This window comes from Manihot esculenta, chromosome 1, assembly GCF_001659605.2.
Source record: "Manihot esculenta cultivar AM560-2 chromosome 1, M.esculenta_v8, whole genome shotgun sequence".
In the NCBI taxonomy this organism is placed as follows: Eukaryota; Viridiplantae; Streptophyta; class Magnoliopsida; order Malpighiales; family Euphorbiaceae; genus Manihot; species Manihot esculenta.
Window position 1 is genome coordinate 24,457,725 of NC_035161.2, and position 18,158 is coordinate 24,475,882.

The 18,158-nt window shown below is 33.9% G+C and overlaps 1 protein-coding gene across 1 annotated transcript; it reads right to left on the minus strand.

Moving 5' to 3' along the window:
- Window positions 1-12,527: 12,527 nt before the first annotated feature.
- LOC110627552 (1-aminocyclopropane-1-carboxylate synthase) lies at window positions 12,528-15,596 on the minus strand. The gene is made up of 4 exons (XM_021773902.2): window positions 14,990-15,596; window positions 14,760-14,891; window positions 14,513-14,673; window positions 12,528-13,805 (listed from the first exon to the last, which is right to left on the minus strand). Exons 1-4 carry the CDS (start codon window positions 15,152-15,154, stop codon window positions 12,821-12,823), a joined length of 1,443 nt encoding a protein of 480 aa, XP_021629594.1. The 5' UTR covers window positions 15,155-15,596; the 3' UTR covers window positions 12,528-12,820.
- Window positions 15,597-18,158: the final 2,562 nt, after the last annotated feature.

Below are 18,158 nucleotides of genomic sequence, written 5' to 3' on the forward strand. Positions count from 1 at the left end.
AACTGTAAATACAATAGGATATTTTTTATATTATTTTTTAAAATATATAATATAATAATATTAAATTTTGAGCATATTTACTATTGAATTTATAGGTATATATATATATATATGATAATTAAAAAAATTAAAATTTTTATATACAATTATTAAAATAATAAATTTAAACATTATTTAAAAATATCAAAAATAATTATCACAATATTAAAATAATAACAGATAATTATTATTTATTTAAATATAATTAATTCTCATAAAATAATAATTAGTAAAATTTATAATTTGATTGTTATTTATTCTCGTAAGCAAATAAAAAAACTATTATAAAATAAATTGAATTTAAATTAAATAAAATTTATTCGAAAATATTATACATCGGCATGAAATTGGTTATAAATATTTTGGAGAGATATTATATATTTACATACAATTATTTTCTTCTCTAATGCTATTAAACTCACACTATTAACTTTTTAAGTTCTAAGCATATCTTCAAACTCTCATGATTCAATTGTATTTATAGTCTCTCCATTGTTAGACTTAAATTTTTTATATGTGTAGAGTTTTTCTTATTTTAATTTAATAATTTTATAAATTTTATAATTTATATTTTTATGTATTTATTTAAATAAAATTTAAAAGGTAAAGTAATTTTTGATTTTATAATTTTTAATACGTATTTATTTAAATAAAATTTAAAAGGTAAAGCAATCTTTAATTTTATAATTTTTTTTCTATTAGATCGATTTTATTTTTATTTATATTTAATTTAATATTTCAAATATTTTAAATAATGTTCATATAAATTGTCATTTTAAAAAATATATATAATTTTTTAATTTAAGAAAGAAAGAATAATTACATTTTTTTTTAATTTAAAATTGAAAACGTTTATAAATGGTAAATTTGCTAAAATTTTATATTTTGACCATATATTATTTAATGTGATAAATTATTTTAAATATTTATTTGAAATTAATAGATTTGAATTATTTTATTTAATAAAATATAATTAATAAAAAAAATAAAGTGAAATAGCTTTATAAAAATGAGAAGAGAAAGAAATATTGAAATTTTTAATAATAAATATAGTTAAATTTGGTAATTGTAATTATATTTTTAATTTAATTAACTAAAATATTTTCTATTTGAATATAAATTTTATTTTATAAAAAATATAATTATAATTAATTAAATATATAATTATATTATTAAAAAGAATTATCCTATAATCGAAACTCTAAATATATATTTCTTGTAACGTTTTCTTTTTTAAAATTAAAAAATATATTTTTCATTAATTACCTTATCATGTAAATTTAAAGATATTAATATCATTATTAATAGAGCTATATACAATTAACAATTTTAAGAATTTCTCTATAAAACCTTTTGTTGATATTTTTTATGAATTATATTTATTATATTTGAATATTAAAATGAAAAATTATATTTATTATAAATAAATATTTAAATTTTGGTTATGTACATTAATAAATAAAAATATCAAAATTAAGATAATATTATTAAAATAAATTTAATTTTGATAATATTAAATTACTAAATAAAAATTTAAAATTAAAAAAAATTATAGAATAATAAACGATAATATAATTAAGTCATCTGATAATGACAATTCAATTTTTATTGAAAATATTAAAATATAAAAATTATAATTATTAAAGTGATAATTTGATAATATAAAATTTTTAGATAATATAGTGTTGTTTTAATTATTAATAATATATTTAATTTTAAAGTAAAAAATTATAAATTATAGTGATAAATCATAATATCAAAAATCAATAAATTTCATTCTCTATTTTTATAGAAAGTTAAAAAAATTCACTATATTAATTTTAAATTTTCATTTTATAATATTAAAAAATAAAATAATGTAATATTTTTTTTAAAATAAATAACAGTATCATTCGATTTATTAAAAAATAAAAATAAAAATTAAATAATTTAAATAATAAATTTATTTAATTTAGAAAATATATTAAATATTAAATTATTAGAATAATATTAAAATATTACATAATAAATTTAAATTTTAAAATTCTTATTATTTTTTATATTTAAATCATTATAATTAATTTTTTTATTATAATTTAAATTTATAATAAATATAAATAAATAAAATTTATGAATATTATAACGAGTTTAAAATCGCTGCAGTATATTTAGAAAGAAAAAGGAAGAGAAGAGATTTGTTGCAACAGGGGAATCAAACTCTAGTCTTGGAGATGTTTGATAAGCCCTTAACCATCAGCCAATAGCTAACTTAAAAGAAAGTATATCTATTAAATAAAATATATTGATTGAATTCGATTTTGACAATATTTTTACTTTTAGAAATCGAATTAATTAAATTAAATTTTAAAAATATTATAATCGTATCAAATTAAATTAATTAATAAATCAAACTAAAATTTTCATTTTATTCGATTTTATTAATTTTTTCAATTTAAACTTAATAAAACTCATCTCTATCCATAATTTTATTTAATATTATATTTAAATAAAAATAATATTTTTTTACATGTGAAAAAAATTAAATTAAAATATAATTTTCTGATAATTAATTTGCTTATATATTAATTTTAAATAGCACAATTTTATAAATAATTTATTTTAAATAATTAAAATCAAATCAAAATCAAGTCAGATTATTAAGTCAAACCAAGTAATTTCTATTCAATTTCAATTTTAATTCAAACAATAGGTCGAAGCCAACCCCAAATTTAACGTTCTAGTCTTCTCTAGAAACCAAAACTGATTGATTGATCGCATTGCAGGTTTGACCGGTTTGAACCATGGCACGGACTAGTTAGACTTTGTAAGGGAGTTTTAATTGGTGGGAGTTTTAATACCTCAAAACTTTGTAAGGGAGAAAAGTCTCCAACTCACATAAGTTTATAATTATTTAGGTGATGAACTCTATTAATAAAAGCACCCTCATAATTCTATTACATTTTAATTTTGGATAAAAAATTTCAATTTATTATAATTATAATAATTTTTTAAATTAATTTTTATTAAATTTAAATTAAATTATACGACAATATTATATATTAGTATTTTTATTATATAAATAATTTAATTAACTAAAATTAAATTTTGATTAAGACTCTAAATATTTTTTTTTTGCAATGAAAATTTAAAAATTGAACAGTAAAATATGAGATTTCTCATATTTACTCAGATTCACTAATTATTGAGTTAAGTATGTGAGTCCAATTAAACTTTTAATTATATGAAAATTTTAAAATATTTAATTCTCGTTTTTACTTAAATGAGAATTTCATTTAGAAATTTTAAGTAATGGAAGAGTCTTTCGCCTTTTCTAAAACTTACTTTTTTGAATTCTTATACAATTGTGTCACAACTTTTATTCACTAAACATCATGCTCGTGAAAAGAGAAAATTGTTAGTATAGAGATTTCCCTAGTAGGTTCTAGTAGGTTCTTGTATTTTCTAGTAAATACCTTGTAGACCTGGATCACCTATAAATAGGTGAGGTATGTGTACTGGAACTTTACTTCAGAATATACAATACCAATACATATATCTTCCAAATACTATCATTTAATCAAGAATACTATCATTTAATCAAGATGGTATCAAAGCATGCAATTACCTAACCTCTTTCCTTCTCCCATCCGGAGACTCGAAGACCCAAACTCCTTTCTCCTTCAAGCTTCCTCTGCTCTTTTCGTCTGCAACTTCACCGGCGAATTGCTCTTTTCCGTCTGCAACTTCACCGGCGAATTTCTTCTCCATTCTTTTCAAATTTGAGCTAATTCTGCCTCTTCATCTTCTACTTCAATTTTCGGTTCAAAAATCGAAAGTCATCGTCACAAGAGAACGAGGCAAAAGCGGCAGAATCCATCTCCCCTCACGACCAGAAACTTTCATCGAGACCTCTCTTTTCCCCAATCAGATATTTCCTTGAAAATGGCAGAAAGCAGTTATGCTAGGGCACTGAGCAATTCGGCTCCGACGATCTCCAAGACGGTCGATGATGCCTTGATGCTGCAAAACTCAGATAATCCGGCGATGCTTCTGGTATCTGTTCAATTAAACGGAATCAATTATCGTGGATGGAGCCGGGCGATGAAGATTGCTCTCGGTGCGAAGAACAAACTCGCATTTGTGGAAGGAAAAATCGATGCGCCTGAGGACGGATCTGAGGAATACGAGAAATGGAGACGATGCGACTATATGGTGACGTCGTGGATCCTCAATTCCATTTCGAAGGACCTCGTTGGAAGCTTCCTCTATGCCACCACCGCTCGAGAACTGTGGGTTGAGCTAGGAGAACGATACGGCGAGAGCAACAGACCAATGATCTATCAAATTAAACGAAGGATAGCGTCCATCTCCCAAGATAATCTCTCAGTGACAACATACTATGGCAAATTAAAGCAACTGTGGGACGAACTGGCCAACGTTGTCCCTATACCTCCGTGCATCTGCGGGTCAGAGAAGCTAGCAACAGAGATTCACAATGCGGACCATCTCATGCAATTTCTGATGGGGCTCAATGATACCTTTGATCAAGTTCGTAGCCAAATCCTTCTGCTGGATCCATTACCAACGGTGAACAAAGCTTTTTCGATGGTCCTACGGGTAGAATCTCAGAAAGAAGTTCAATCCAACCTCACAGAACACTGTGATGTAGCTGCTTTGGCCATCCGGTCTCAAGGTAACAGACGAGACTACAAGAAATACGATGCAAGAAAGGGCCATTGTGACTACTGTAATTTGGATGGACATACACGAGCTGGATGCTTCAAATTGATCGGTTATCCGGAGTGGTTTAAAAGCAAAAACAAGCAATTCAACGATCCAGGAACGTTCAAGCCAAGATACACTGCTCATATCTCACATTCTGAAGGTCACAGTATACAATCTATCCCGGAAACACCTTTGGCAAAAGCTGGACCGATCGCCTCCAATGAATTAAGCAGGATAGAAGAAGTCAATACAAAGCTGGAGCTACTGCGACAGGAGATGAGCAAATTGGTCAAAGGGAAAATGGTTGCCTCAATAAACACAGCCTACTGTCACAATCCGGCCAACTATACTGGTAACGGCTTCTTCTGTCCAACTGATTGTTCTGGTAATGGCTCTTTAAACTCTTTCACTCATAAAATTTCTTCAATATTTGCCTGCTGTGCTATGATAACTGGGTCAGAAGCATGGATAATTGATACTGGTGCATCAGATCATGTCACACCATATAAGCATCATATGAAATCTATATGTTCTATTACTGCTCCAATAACTGTACACTTGCCGAATGGCTCTTCCACAGAGGTCACACACACTGGAAATGTTGCATTAAACACACATATGAAATTAATTGATGTCCTGCTTGTTCCTGATTTTAATATGAATCTTCTGTCTGTATCCAAACTACTTAAGCATGCCAACTTGACAATACAATTTTATTCATCTTGTTGTTTTTTTCAGGACCAGAAGAATAGGTCTGTTATAGCTGTTGGCAAAATGATTAGTGGTTTATACATTTTAGACAATAATAGCTTCTCTGTTTCCATTATCCAGTCCTGTGTTGACTCTGTGTGTAATAAAATTGCCCCAAACCTCAATGTAAAAATGGCTGAGCTTCAAAAGTGCAATAAAGAAGCTACAAATCTTGCAAATTCTATAATAAAAATTCCTTTCTCTGTGATTCATGCTAGATTAGGACACTCATCTTGTCATAAAATATCTCATATACCTATGCTAAAGCAGGTTGTTGACACTAATCACACGTGTACCTTATGTCCTCTAGCTAAAATGTCCAGATTGCCCTTTCACAATAGTAATACGGTTACTGCCAATACTTTCGATCTTGTGCATATGGACTTATGGGGACCTTTTTCTATTCATTCTATCACTGGTGCTAGGTTTTTTTTAACTATTGTTGATGATAAGACTAGGGCAACTTGGACCTATATGCTTAGATTTAAAGATCAGACATATTCTATTTTGACATCTTTCATTCAATATGTCAATACACAATTTGGAACAAGAATTAAAAATATAAGATCCGACAATGGAGGAGAATTTATTAATAAAAGGTGTGCTTCTTTGCTTTCTTCATATGGTATTGTTCATCAAACTACTTGTCCTTATACACCTCAACAAAACGGGACAGTAGAAATTAAACATAAGCACCTTCTCAACATAGCTAGAGCCATTCAGTTTCAGGCCCAATTTCCAAAAAATTATTGGTCTGAGTGTATATTGGCTGCTACCTACATCATTAACAGAATACCAGTCAAAGCTTTAGGATGGATAACCCCTTTTGAAGCCTTGTTTCATAAACCACCCAGTTATGATCACCTAAGAACCATTGGTTGCCTGTGCTTTGCCATTAATAACAGCCCTCAAAAGGATAAATTTGACCCTAGATCTACCAAATGTATTCTCCTTGGATATTCAACTACACAGAAGGGGTATAGATTACAAAACTTAGACACAAAACAAATTTTTGTTAATAGAGATGTTCTTTTTCATGAATCCACTTTCCCTTTTCAACATAATCCCTCTCAGGAGTCTTCTTTTTCAGATGTTGTTCTTCCTGTTAATTTGGTTGATGACGAATCAAGCTCTTCCTCTAATGTTCAGTGTAACGACCCCAAAAAGGACCGTCACCGGCGCTAGGATTCAGGTCGGCTTAAGGCCGCCAGAACCCGTAGCAAGCCTGCTATACTCTCTGTGTACCTGTAAACCTCATACATGATCATACATGTTTCAGTGAAAATAAAACTCTTTTCTGAACCAAGGCTTAACCTGTGCATGCACTATCTCTGTACTCTGTACTCATGTACTCTGTACTCTGTATCCCTGACTAGAGCTTGCTCTAGATGGGTAACTCATACCTGTTAAGCCTGGTTTTCACATACAGGAAAACATATATACATATACAGATCATGTACAACACATACATCACTAGGTCAAGCAATCACTATGACATTTCTTTCATATTACATGTCCACTCTAAGCTAGTACAGAATCCCATCGCTTACTGCCTGTCGCACCTGAACTGGGGGCCTTAGCACCCGAAGCCTGTGCCTGTGACTGTTTCTGAATCTTGGCACTAGCTTCCATTTTCCTGGCTGCGTCTACTATCGAGTGAAAACTCTCCTTCTCAGCTGGAAGGATCAAAGAAGCATACCTGGGATGAAGTCTCATAGTATATCTCCTTGCTTTCTTCTGATCAGTATCATAGGCTTGACCCACGTACTGAAGCAGATCCAGGAACTTATCTGTAAATTCATCAACACTCATCTCATCTGTCTGTCGCAACTGTTCAAATTCAATTACTTTCATCTCCCTCGAACTGTCAGGAAAAGCCCACCCGGCAAACTCATTGGCGAACTCTCCCCATGACATACTGTCCATTCTAGGCTCCACATAATTCTTAAACCATTCTCTGGCTTTCTTGCATTTTATTGTGAAACCTGCCATCTCAATGGCTCTCCTATCATCTGCTCCCAACTCACTGGTGATCATCCTAACTGCTCTGAGGTAATCAAATGGATCATCTCCTGTGTTGTATTTAGGAGCATCCAATTTCAAGTACTCCGTCATTTGGACTTTACCTCCAGATGAGCTAGGTTCATGTCTGTCAACAACAGGGGCTACTGGTTCTGGTGGTAATACTGGTTCATTTGGCTCTAGGTGTACTGCACTTGGATGTATAGGGGAAGAGGGATACATAGGATATGGTGGATATGATGGGTAATAGTGAGGATATGGCATATATGGCATGTATGTAGGATATGGGTCAAATCGATAGTACTCCGACATCCCCTCCATCGGATACTCTGGCTCCTGAAACAAGGATGGATAGCCAAAATCTGAGGCCTGAGCACCTCCCTGCGACTCTCCCATACCTTCCTCAAAACTGCCTATACCCATGCTATCATCTCTAGACTGATCAATTTCCATAGCTTCCCTCCTTTCCTCTGATCTTCCTCCCCTAACTACTCCTCTTCTGCTCTCGTCTACAGACCTTCTAGGGTCTATTGACATGCCTTCCCTGCTAGATCTCTGAGACCTTGCCCTTGGCAATGCAGGAGGACGAGCAGCTGGTCTCTCATTCTCTGGTGGGACTCCAGTCAATCGAGCTGATCGACGAGTTCCTCGCATCTTTCCTCTGAAAACACACAGATAACATACCATTTTAGCATATGAACATCACATATCAAACATACACATACAACACTCATAGCATATCATAGCAGATAGGACTCAAGACCCTATCCTAGTGGACATGATTTCCTATTGTGCTTGACCACTTCTAACCTGTCTGAGCCCAACACTGTCTCTATAGGTCCGATCATGTGAACCTAGGGCTCTGATACCAATCTGTAACGACCCCAAAAAGGACCGTCACCGGCGCTAGGATTCAGGTCGGCTTAAGGCCGCCAGAACCCGTAGCAAGCCTGCTATACTCTCTGTGTACCTGTAAACCTCATACATGATCATACATGTTTCAGTGAAAATAAAACTCTTTTCTGAACCAAGGCTTAACCTGTGCATGCACTATCTCTGTACTCTGTACTCATGTACTCTGTACTCTGTATCCCTGACTAGAGCTTGCTCTAGATGGGTAACTCATACCTGTTAAGCCTGGTTTTCACATACAGGAAAACATATATACATATACAGATCATGTACAACACATACATCACTAGGTCAAGCAATCACTATGACATTTCTTTCATATTACATGTCCACTCTAAGCTAGTACAGATCTCTTTACTCTTCCTGTACTCTGCTGAACTGTCCCTGTACACTGTACACTGAACCTGCAAAACTGGGGTTAAGGGAGTGGGATGAGCTCTATAGCCCAGTGAGTAGAACAGTAAAATAGCCCAGTAAAATATGATCTCATGAAATGCATCATATCACAGACAAGCCACATCAAGAGTAAACCTGTCACCACATAGTCCCAGTAACTCTGTGCCAGGGCGTAGAAGCGAGCACCTGGTCTTCCTGTCATATATGTATATGTGTATATAACACCTGTGAACTTACCATTGCCAGGGCGTAGTCAAAGGCTCCTGGACTTTGCTATATACCTGCCAGGGCGTAGTCAAAGGCTCCTGGTCTTTGCTATACGTGCCAGGGCGTAGTCAAAGGCTCCTGGTCTTCCTGTCTGTGACTATTGGATCATTCAGCATTTACTCACATCATCAAATAACAATGCAATGCAACATATTCGTGAATACTAATGCAATCAACCTATGGCATAAACATGATGCATGAGATATGCTAAAAGCAGTTTGTGATTCAATTAAAAGTCATAAGTTTAGTTCCACTCACCTCTGGCTCTGGACTGACTGACTCTGCAGGTTTACCTCTGGAGCAGTACTCACTGCTGCTCTCTCTGGTTCCTCTGGTCTGTAACACATAGAGATTCAAATGAGGAACCAAACTAACTTATCAAGACCTCTATTACACTCCCCAAGAATCCCCTAAAACTCACTTACCTAGCCATGCAAAAACATGCAAAAGAAAAGCTGGACAGAACACTTTCGGCGGCAGGTTCGGCGGCCGAATGTCCTCTCCAGAGACGAAACTCAAGCACCTTCGGCGGCACCTTCGGCGGCCGAATCCCCCAAACAGAGCCGAACATGCAAAACTTGCGGGGGCAAGCTGTGGCAGCCTAAGCTACCATGCAGGAGGTTCGGCGGCCGAATGAACTTTCGGCTGCCGAACCTGAGTTCATCCAGAACTCAGTTTCATGGCAAACCATCTCCTTCTTCCCTTCAATCTCTCTCTACCATGCAAACTTCACCTCCTCAACATACATATACTCATGTATATGATCACAGGGGTCCAAGACTAGCTAATAACCCCAAACAACAAAACAAACATAACATATACACATGTATACATGCATAACTCATCAAAACTATCATTAAGAACCTAAACATGCATCTCCTTCCACAAATCCCCCTAAAACCTTCAGAAAACATATTCAAGAACATCACTTACCTCCTGTCGTAAGAAGCTACACACTCTAAACAAGGGAAAACGGATCACCTCCTCTCACACTCTCAAACTCTCTCAAACTCACGTTTGTTTCTCTCAACTCTCAATACCTTTGCAAGCACCTCAAACTGCTGTGAGAACACCCAAAAACATGTACAGATGAGTCATAAGAGACGTGGTCATTCCATGGCAAGAATCTGAGGCCAACACTTGTCAACACAAACATGACTCAGCTGGCTGGCCAACTCATCGTCGGCTGCCCAATCGCATGTAACACCATGCAACATTCGGGGGCCGAACTTCCCTTCGGAAGCCAAACACTTTCGGCGGCCGAACTTACTTTCGGCGGCCGAACTTGGCTCAACTGCCTTAGGTCATTTCAACTCAAAACTCACTTCCCTTAACCTTCAAACATTGAAACACATCATAATACCTAGTAAAACATAAATCCTACCCTTTTGAGAATTCCGACACCCCGGATTCCACCAGACAACAGGAATTCCGGTGCCGGATTCTAGCCGGGTATTACATTCAGGTTCCACCACATCCAGGTTCTGTTTCCCAATCACATTCCCAGGAACAGGTCTCTTTTCCTACTCTTCCTTTAAGAAAGAGTACCAGAATTCATAGTAAACCTACTTGGATGCAAGATTTTGTTGTAAATCATCTATCCACTGCTCCTAACGTCGGTTTGTCTGTTTGCTTTACACCTTCACATCACATTTATCTTAATACAATTTCTCGCATTCATGAACCCTGCACTTACACTCAAGCCTCCAATGACCCTAATTGGATTGAAGCCATGGACCATGAACTTTCAGCACTTGAAAAAAATGGAACATGGGTTCTCACTGATCTCCCAAAAGGAAAAAAGGCCATTGGTTCTAAATGGGTATACAAGGTTAAAACCAAACCCAATGGGGAAGTTGATAGATATAAAGCCCGTTTAGTGGCTAAAGGATATAATCAAATAGAGGGATTAGATTTTAAAGATCGGTTTTCTCCTGTAGCTAAAGTCGTCACCATTCGGATCTTTATTGCCTTAGCTACTTCTAAAAACTGGCCTATCTTTCAAATTGACATTAATAATGCCTTTTTACATGGTTTCTTGGAAGAAGAAGTATACATGCATCCTCCTGCAGGTTACTCCAAAGCTAGTCCGGGACAAGTTTGCTTGTTAAAACGATCACTTTATGGTTTAAGGCAGGCTTCTCGGCAATGGAACTTGGAGTTCACATCTTTTATCCAGTCCTTGGGCTTTGTTCGGTCAGTACATGATAATTGTCTTTTCACTCGGGATGACAATGGTACATTCACTATCCTGCTAATCTATGTAGATGATGTCATTATAAGTGGTAATTCTGTACCTACCATTGATCAGATTAAAAGTGCCTTACATTGCAAATTTACTATTAAAGATCTTGGTCATTTGAAATATTTCCTTGGTTTAGAAATTGCTAGATCTGCTTCTGGTACTCTCATTAGTCAAAGAAAATTTATCTCTGATGTTTTAGGTGACACTGGCATGTTACATGCTAAAAATGCTTCTATTCCTCTACCCAAAGGTTTGAATCTTGATCCTTCTACTGGTGATTTGCTTTCTGAGCCTGATAAATATAGGCGGCTAATTGGCAGGTTGTTATTCATTAACATTACTAGACCTGACATTAGCTTTGCGGTTCATTATCTCAGTCAGTTTATGTCAAATCCTAGAAAGCCCCATTGGGATGCCGCCTGCCATGTCTTAAGATATCTTAAGACTTATCCAGCTAAGGGATTATATTTTTCTGCTACGTCTGACTTGTCTAATATTTCCGCTTATTGTGATGCAGATTGGGCCACTTGTTCTTTCTCGAGGAAATCTGTTACTGGTTTTTGTATTTTTTTAGGAGATTCTCTTATTAGCTGGAAAACCAAGAAACAGAAGACAGTTTCCAAATCCTCTGCCGAAGCTGAATATCGAAGCATGGGAGCTGTCGTGTGTGAACTTTTATGGATTTCGTATATATTAAAAGACTTACAAGTTAATGTGCAATTTTCTGTTTCTTTGCAGTGTGATAATCAAGCAGCCATTCATATAGCTAACAATCCCGTTTTTCATGAAAGAACAAAGCATCTTGACATAGATTGTCATCTGGTCAGGGAACAACTCCAAAAAGGTTTTGTTGCTCCTGTTCATGTGTCATCCACTTCTCAGCTTGCGGATGTCTTTACTAAACCGTTGGCCACTCCACAGCACCATGTTTTTGTCTCCAAGTTGCATCTGGTTGCTTTGCCCCCTGATCCAACTTGAGGGGGGGATGTTAGTATAGAGATTTCCCTAGTAGGTTCTAGTAGGTTCTTGTATTTTCTAGTAAATACCTTGTAGACCTGGATCACCTATAAATAGGTGAGGTATGTGTACTGGAACTTTACTTCAGAATATACAATACCAATACATATATCTTCCAAATACTATCATTTAATCAAGAATACTATCATTTAATCAAGAAAAATATGGTACATTTTGTTTGCCAAACGGGTTAAGACAGAGACTGGCTATCACTACTACATCAAAGCTTACATGCATCATTCTCCCACTACCTATAAACAATAAAAGAATAAACATACAGTGGTCAGGAATAATTATACGACTGGACTGCCCTGAGAAGTAGAAAAGTTCATGCCTGCATAGAAAAGGTTAAATGTTATTTTATATTGGTGTGGCTGCCTACTTTGGTCGGACTCTAATGAAATAGATTCCTCTTCCATCTATTGCATTTTTCACTCCAGATACCTCGTCAAGATCCACAAATCCAGTTCAAGTTCTGGCTCGAACAAGAGGAGATTGAGGAATAGGAGAGTGGGGAGACATGACAAAATCATCGTATATTCGAGAGGAGAAGCTGAGTTTGAGGCTGCCTTGCCAGCATAATTTCTTCACTGGCTTCATGGCTTCCTTGTTCTTGAGCACAAATGTTCTAATTCTTGACAGAGCAACTTCCATGGTCTGATCATCCATATTTGCAAAGCAAACTCTAAACCATCCTGGCTCGGTGCAATGGAAAGAAGAACCTGGCGAAACATTGAGTTTAACATCCTTAATTATCACTCTCCAAAGTGCTGTTTCTCCTTCAACCGTCTGCTCTTTGAGAAGCCTACGTAAATCCATCCATACAAAAAGGCCTGCATTGCTCGTCTTCAAACACTTGATCCCCACTTGAGCAAGCCCCTTAGTGAAGTTACTATACCTTGAAGCTAATCTGTTCTTGCTTTGCATGATGAAATTTTCCACAAATTCATCATCTGATAACATTGAAGCAATCATGTGTTGAGTCTGCGACGATACTAATCCGAAGCTCGACATCTTGCGAGCACAGTTCACAACTGCATCATTGTAAGAGTAAACAATTCCTACTCTAAATCCAGGGAATCCCATGTCTTTAGAGAGGCTATAAACAATGTGGATGAGATCAAGGTTGCACTCCACCTCCTCTATTATCTCTGAGATGCTTACAAATTCAGGCTGGCTAAAGACTGTGGCTGCGTAGATCTCATCGCAGACTAAATGGATGTTCTTCTCATTGACGAAGTTGACAATGCTTTTCAGTGTTTCTCTATCTAAGATTGTTCCTAAAGGATTTGACGGATTGGTAATGAGCAAGCCTTTCACTCTGATGTTGTCTAATTGTGCCATCTCATAGGCGTATTCCAAGGCTTCTCTTGTAACCTTGAACTGGTTAGAGCTTTCACAGTCAACTGGGATAAGTTGAACTCCTGTTCTCCATCTCAAGTCTCGATCGAATCTGCAATAGGCGGGATATAAAAACTTTAGAATAATTCTTAATGAATACTAATATTAAAAAAATCAGATTTTGGGTTTAATTTTATCTTAAATTGCCTAGTTAATCAAATAAATAAAGATAAACACAAATTAATTAACCAGAGATGAATTTAGGTGAAAAGGGAAGATGGCTTCACTGTGACATATTGGCAGTTTCTGTACTAGTCAAGTGATCATTAATTCTACAGTTCCTATCACCAAGTAAAAGTTTAAATGACAAGACATACGCTACTGCAGCCAAAAGCAAAATGGAAACTAAAATCCAAAAAACCACCGAGTAAGATTGAACTAGGAGGTTCCAGATTCTAACTCTCTCAGTTTTTCAATCCTTTCAACTCTGAAAAATTAAATAAATAAATAGACCTAGCTACTATTTGTTTGGTCTTCATGAAAAATCCTGAGTGCTCAAGGACTCTTGTGGGAAATCCCAAGAATTTAATGCCCCCACCAATAATACAGGTTGCTTTGCTAGCTATTAGGATTGTGACATTTCAACGACTGAAAGCTTCATTGGTTTGACAAGCAGTGCTCAACTGAAAACGATCAATACAGTATCCTAATCTCAATACAATAATTAATATTGTCTCTCCATCTCTCTTGTGGGTTGGAAATTAAGGCCATATAATCCACAAATAAAATATATTGGCATAAATAAGAATAGAAAATTACCCTGGATAATAAGGAGTAGGCACCAGAAATGCATCGCCGGGATCTGCCAAGCAGAAGGCGATCATCTCATGAGCTCCGGTGGCTCCTCCGCTCATAACAATGCGGTCAGGGTCAAATGTTACTCTATCTCCTCTGCCTTTTGCCATGAACTTTGCAAGAGCCTGTAGGTCAATGGTCATTAAATTTCAGTCATGTTATCTGCAGAACTTCAATTATGAAAGTTTCAGTGTCTGCATCTGATACTTACAATTCTGAATTCTTCCAGGCCATGGTAATCTTGAAAGATAGCAATATCCCTGAACTCATCTGCTCCTTCTGGAGTGCAAATGGAGGCTTTAGGATTGTTCTTGATCCATTCTTGAATCAAATCGAAGCAAAGCTGCAAGTCACCAAACCAGAAAAAATTATATATATAGTTTAATGAACAGATTACCTTAATCTTTAACCACCACCAACTACAACTACCGAGTTTCTTACCTGATTCTCTGCAAGACCCATCTGGATAACTCCAGATGGATTCTTGGTGGGATGATATGGATCGCTGTCGTATGCCTTCCATCCATCAAAATACGGCGAGTCTTCACCGTGACCTTTTCCGGTTGCTATCTTTGACAGCAGCTGATTATTCAACTTGAACACCATATTTTCTTCGCTAAAGTTGAGCTTGAAACTAATTGGCCAAGAAATGTAGAGAGAAAGCTGAAGATGTGATGCAGAGGCTGTGTCTTGTAGCAGACGTCTTGCAGAAGTTGGTGAGTGATTAAATTAAAGAACGAAGTATAGAAGTAAGATTGAGAGATGAGGGAGCATCCCCTCACAAATGCATAATATTTATAGATCCCAAGAGGTCGATCGGGTGGGTATTGTGTCTATGGCTCTATGCTGTTTCCTTCTTTGATAACTGAGGAATTAAAGTCTATGTAGAGAAGGTTCCGTGAAAGATCAACTGGTATTTGTTTGACAAAATTGCTGGTGAGATTTGGTAGGCGTTCTCGATTTCTTTATCCACGTTTCTATGTAAGCCTGTTCTTTTGTTTGATTCACTTACAACACTAATCCTTTCGTATTTCGTTGTTGTTCCCTCTTAAGATTAATACTCGATGATTCTAAACCTTTATATAAAATTATTTTTAAATACAATTGTTAAGGGTAAAATTGTAATTATGATATTAAATTTTTAAATTTTGTTTTATATGTTTTTAAAGAAAAAGTTATTTATGAAATCACTTGTGACCTAACACTTGTGTCGTTAATGATACTACTGATTACTAACAACCGAGTTATTTAAAGGACAAATGGTGTCAAGCTAATTCAACACAATTTCTTAATTTGGTCCCAGAAATGTGCCAGCATTTTGCCTCATTGTCTTAAATATAGACAAACTCAATAGGAAGATTGGGCGTGTAGGGTACCCTACGAACTAATTATTAGGTATCCACCGTACCTCTTGATGAAGGGCATTTAAATATACCTAAAATATATTTATCTAATTAGAATAGGGAATATTATGGGCTGGCATTGCCTTTTATTGGATTTATTTCTTTTTTCAGTGTTATTTGGGAATAATTTAATTCAGAAATTTTAATGTTAGGAAAATCAATTGATTTACTCTAAGAAAGTGACTTATTTACCTTAGTAAATTATTTTCTAAAAGATGAACATCCTAAAATATGGAAATCAAGGAGAACTTTATTATCCTTTACAAAATTAGCAAAAAAAAATATATATTTTCACAATTATATAAGATGAATAAAATGTTAAATTTCATCTTTTTAATTTAAATTTATTCCTAAATTATCATTAAAAATTTAAATAAATTAAATACAATATAAAAATATGGCGCGATTATAGCTGACCTTCTATACCGAGGTAAGACCAGGCCCTAATGAGAAAGGCAGGCTCAAAATTCTCCTAAACCTTTCTTAAAGTGAACCAGCTCAGATTACGTGTCTTAGCCCAGTCAAGAAATCAGGCCGGATAGACCTCACATGCAGACCATTTTTTAAAGGAAGCCCAGCCTGGTGATGTGATCAGAGGAGGAGAGCAGGTCCGGTCGCTTCGCAGCCCTACCTGCATGTATGTTAGGAGAATTAAATGATTGTCTGGTGTAGAGAGGGATTCTGATATATCCATGACCGTATGTATAGATCTAAATAACAAAAGTAAAAAACACTATAATAGAAATACGATTAGATATCACTAGCGAAAAAAAAAATAAAAGGGATAAACATTTTATTCTCTATTTAAATTTATGCAATCACTATAATTCTATTTTTTGGATTTCAGAACATAATTAGTATATTTTGAAATTTTAATAAATAATGAGTTTATATAAATATGTTAATAATTTATGAATGTCTTCGGAATTTTTACAAATTGTTTACATTTTTTATGGTTATAAAAAATGCAAAAATATTGTAAAATTTAATATTGACATAAATTGGGTGAAATTGTACCTTTCGTCGGCTGCTAAAATATTAAATAGTTAATTAACTTAAAATAAAAAAAATAAAAACATAGAATGCACCAATGTGGAGGACGTCAGGTTCCACTCAAAAATAGGTGTAAAGAAAAGTCAGTTATAAAATTTTGCATACTATATTCAACGGAGACATGATGGGATTCCAAGGAAATCAACATAATATAATAATTACACAAATCACATCAATCAAAAAAAAATTAAATAATTTATTTTATAATCCCTCCTTTAGCTCGAATGATTTTATAAAATACAAATTTATTTATAATTTTTTTTGTACATGATAAAAAAATTAAATTAAATAGAAAAAATATGAATTTATATTAAAATATTTTAAATTTTTACCAACAATATTATTTTCTCATAAATAAAATTATGAATTCAAAAATGAAAAGAGCGAAAATCGATCATAAAATATATTTTTTATTTTTTTCAAGATTTGTATAAATAGTATTCTTAATGGAGCATAATGTTTTTTACCATAGAAAATTATTTAGATTAAATTAATACAAATTGGCATTTTATATGAAAATAACTGTAATAATTTTTTAAAACGTATATATTATTATTGAGATATGTAGGGGTAAGCAGTATTCGGTTCAAACCGAAAAAATTAATCGAATCGAATCGATTTGAAATTTTGGTTTGGATTTTATACATTTTGGTTTGATTCAGTTTTTAATTTCAGAATTTTCGGTTATTTCGGTTCGATTCAGTTTTGATCAGAAAAAAATTGAAAAAACCGAACCGAACCGATTAGTAATAATAATATATTTTTTCAATAATATAAAGAAATTAAATCATATTAATATTAAAATATTTTAATTAAATTTTAAAATATTAAAAATAAAGTGTAAAAAATAAAAAAATATTAAAAATCGAAACCGATCAAACCGAACCGAATCGAACCGAATCAGACCGGTTCGATTCGATTCGGTTTCTGATTAAAATCGGTTCGATTCGGTTTTCATAAACACTAAAATTTCAATTTTCAATTTATTCAATTCGATTCGATTTTGAACCGAACCGACCGAATGCTCATCCCTAGAGATATGTATATAATTTAAATAATAAATATATAAATTTCAATAAAAATGCTAAATAATAATTAAATTTACTAAAAAGTAAAATCAAGTTTAGTTATAGCGATTATGCTATTAACTTTGT

Coding starts and splice junctions, on each gene's coding strand:
- LOC110627552 (XM_021773902.2), bottom strand. CDS start 15,154: ATGGTGTTCAAGTTGAATAATCAGCTGCTGTCAAAGATAGCAACCGGA. Junction 14,892..14,989: donor TGGGTCTTGCAGAGAATCAG/GTAAGAAACTCG, acceptor GGTGACTTGCAG/CTTTGCTTCGATTTGATTCA. Junction 14,674..14,759: donor GCCTGGAAGAATTCAGAATT/GTAAGTATCAGA, acceptor ATTGACCTACAG/GCTCTTGCAAAGTTCATGGC.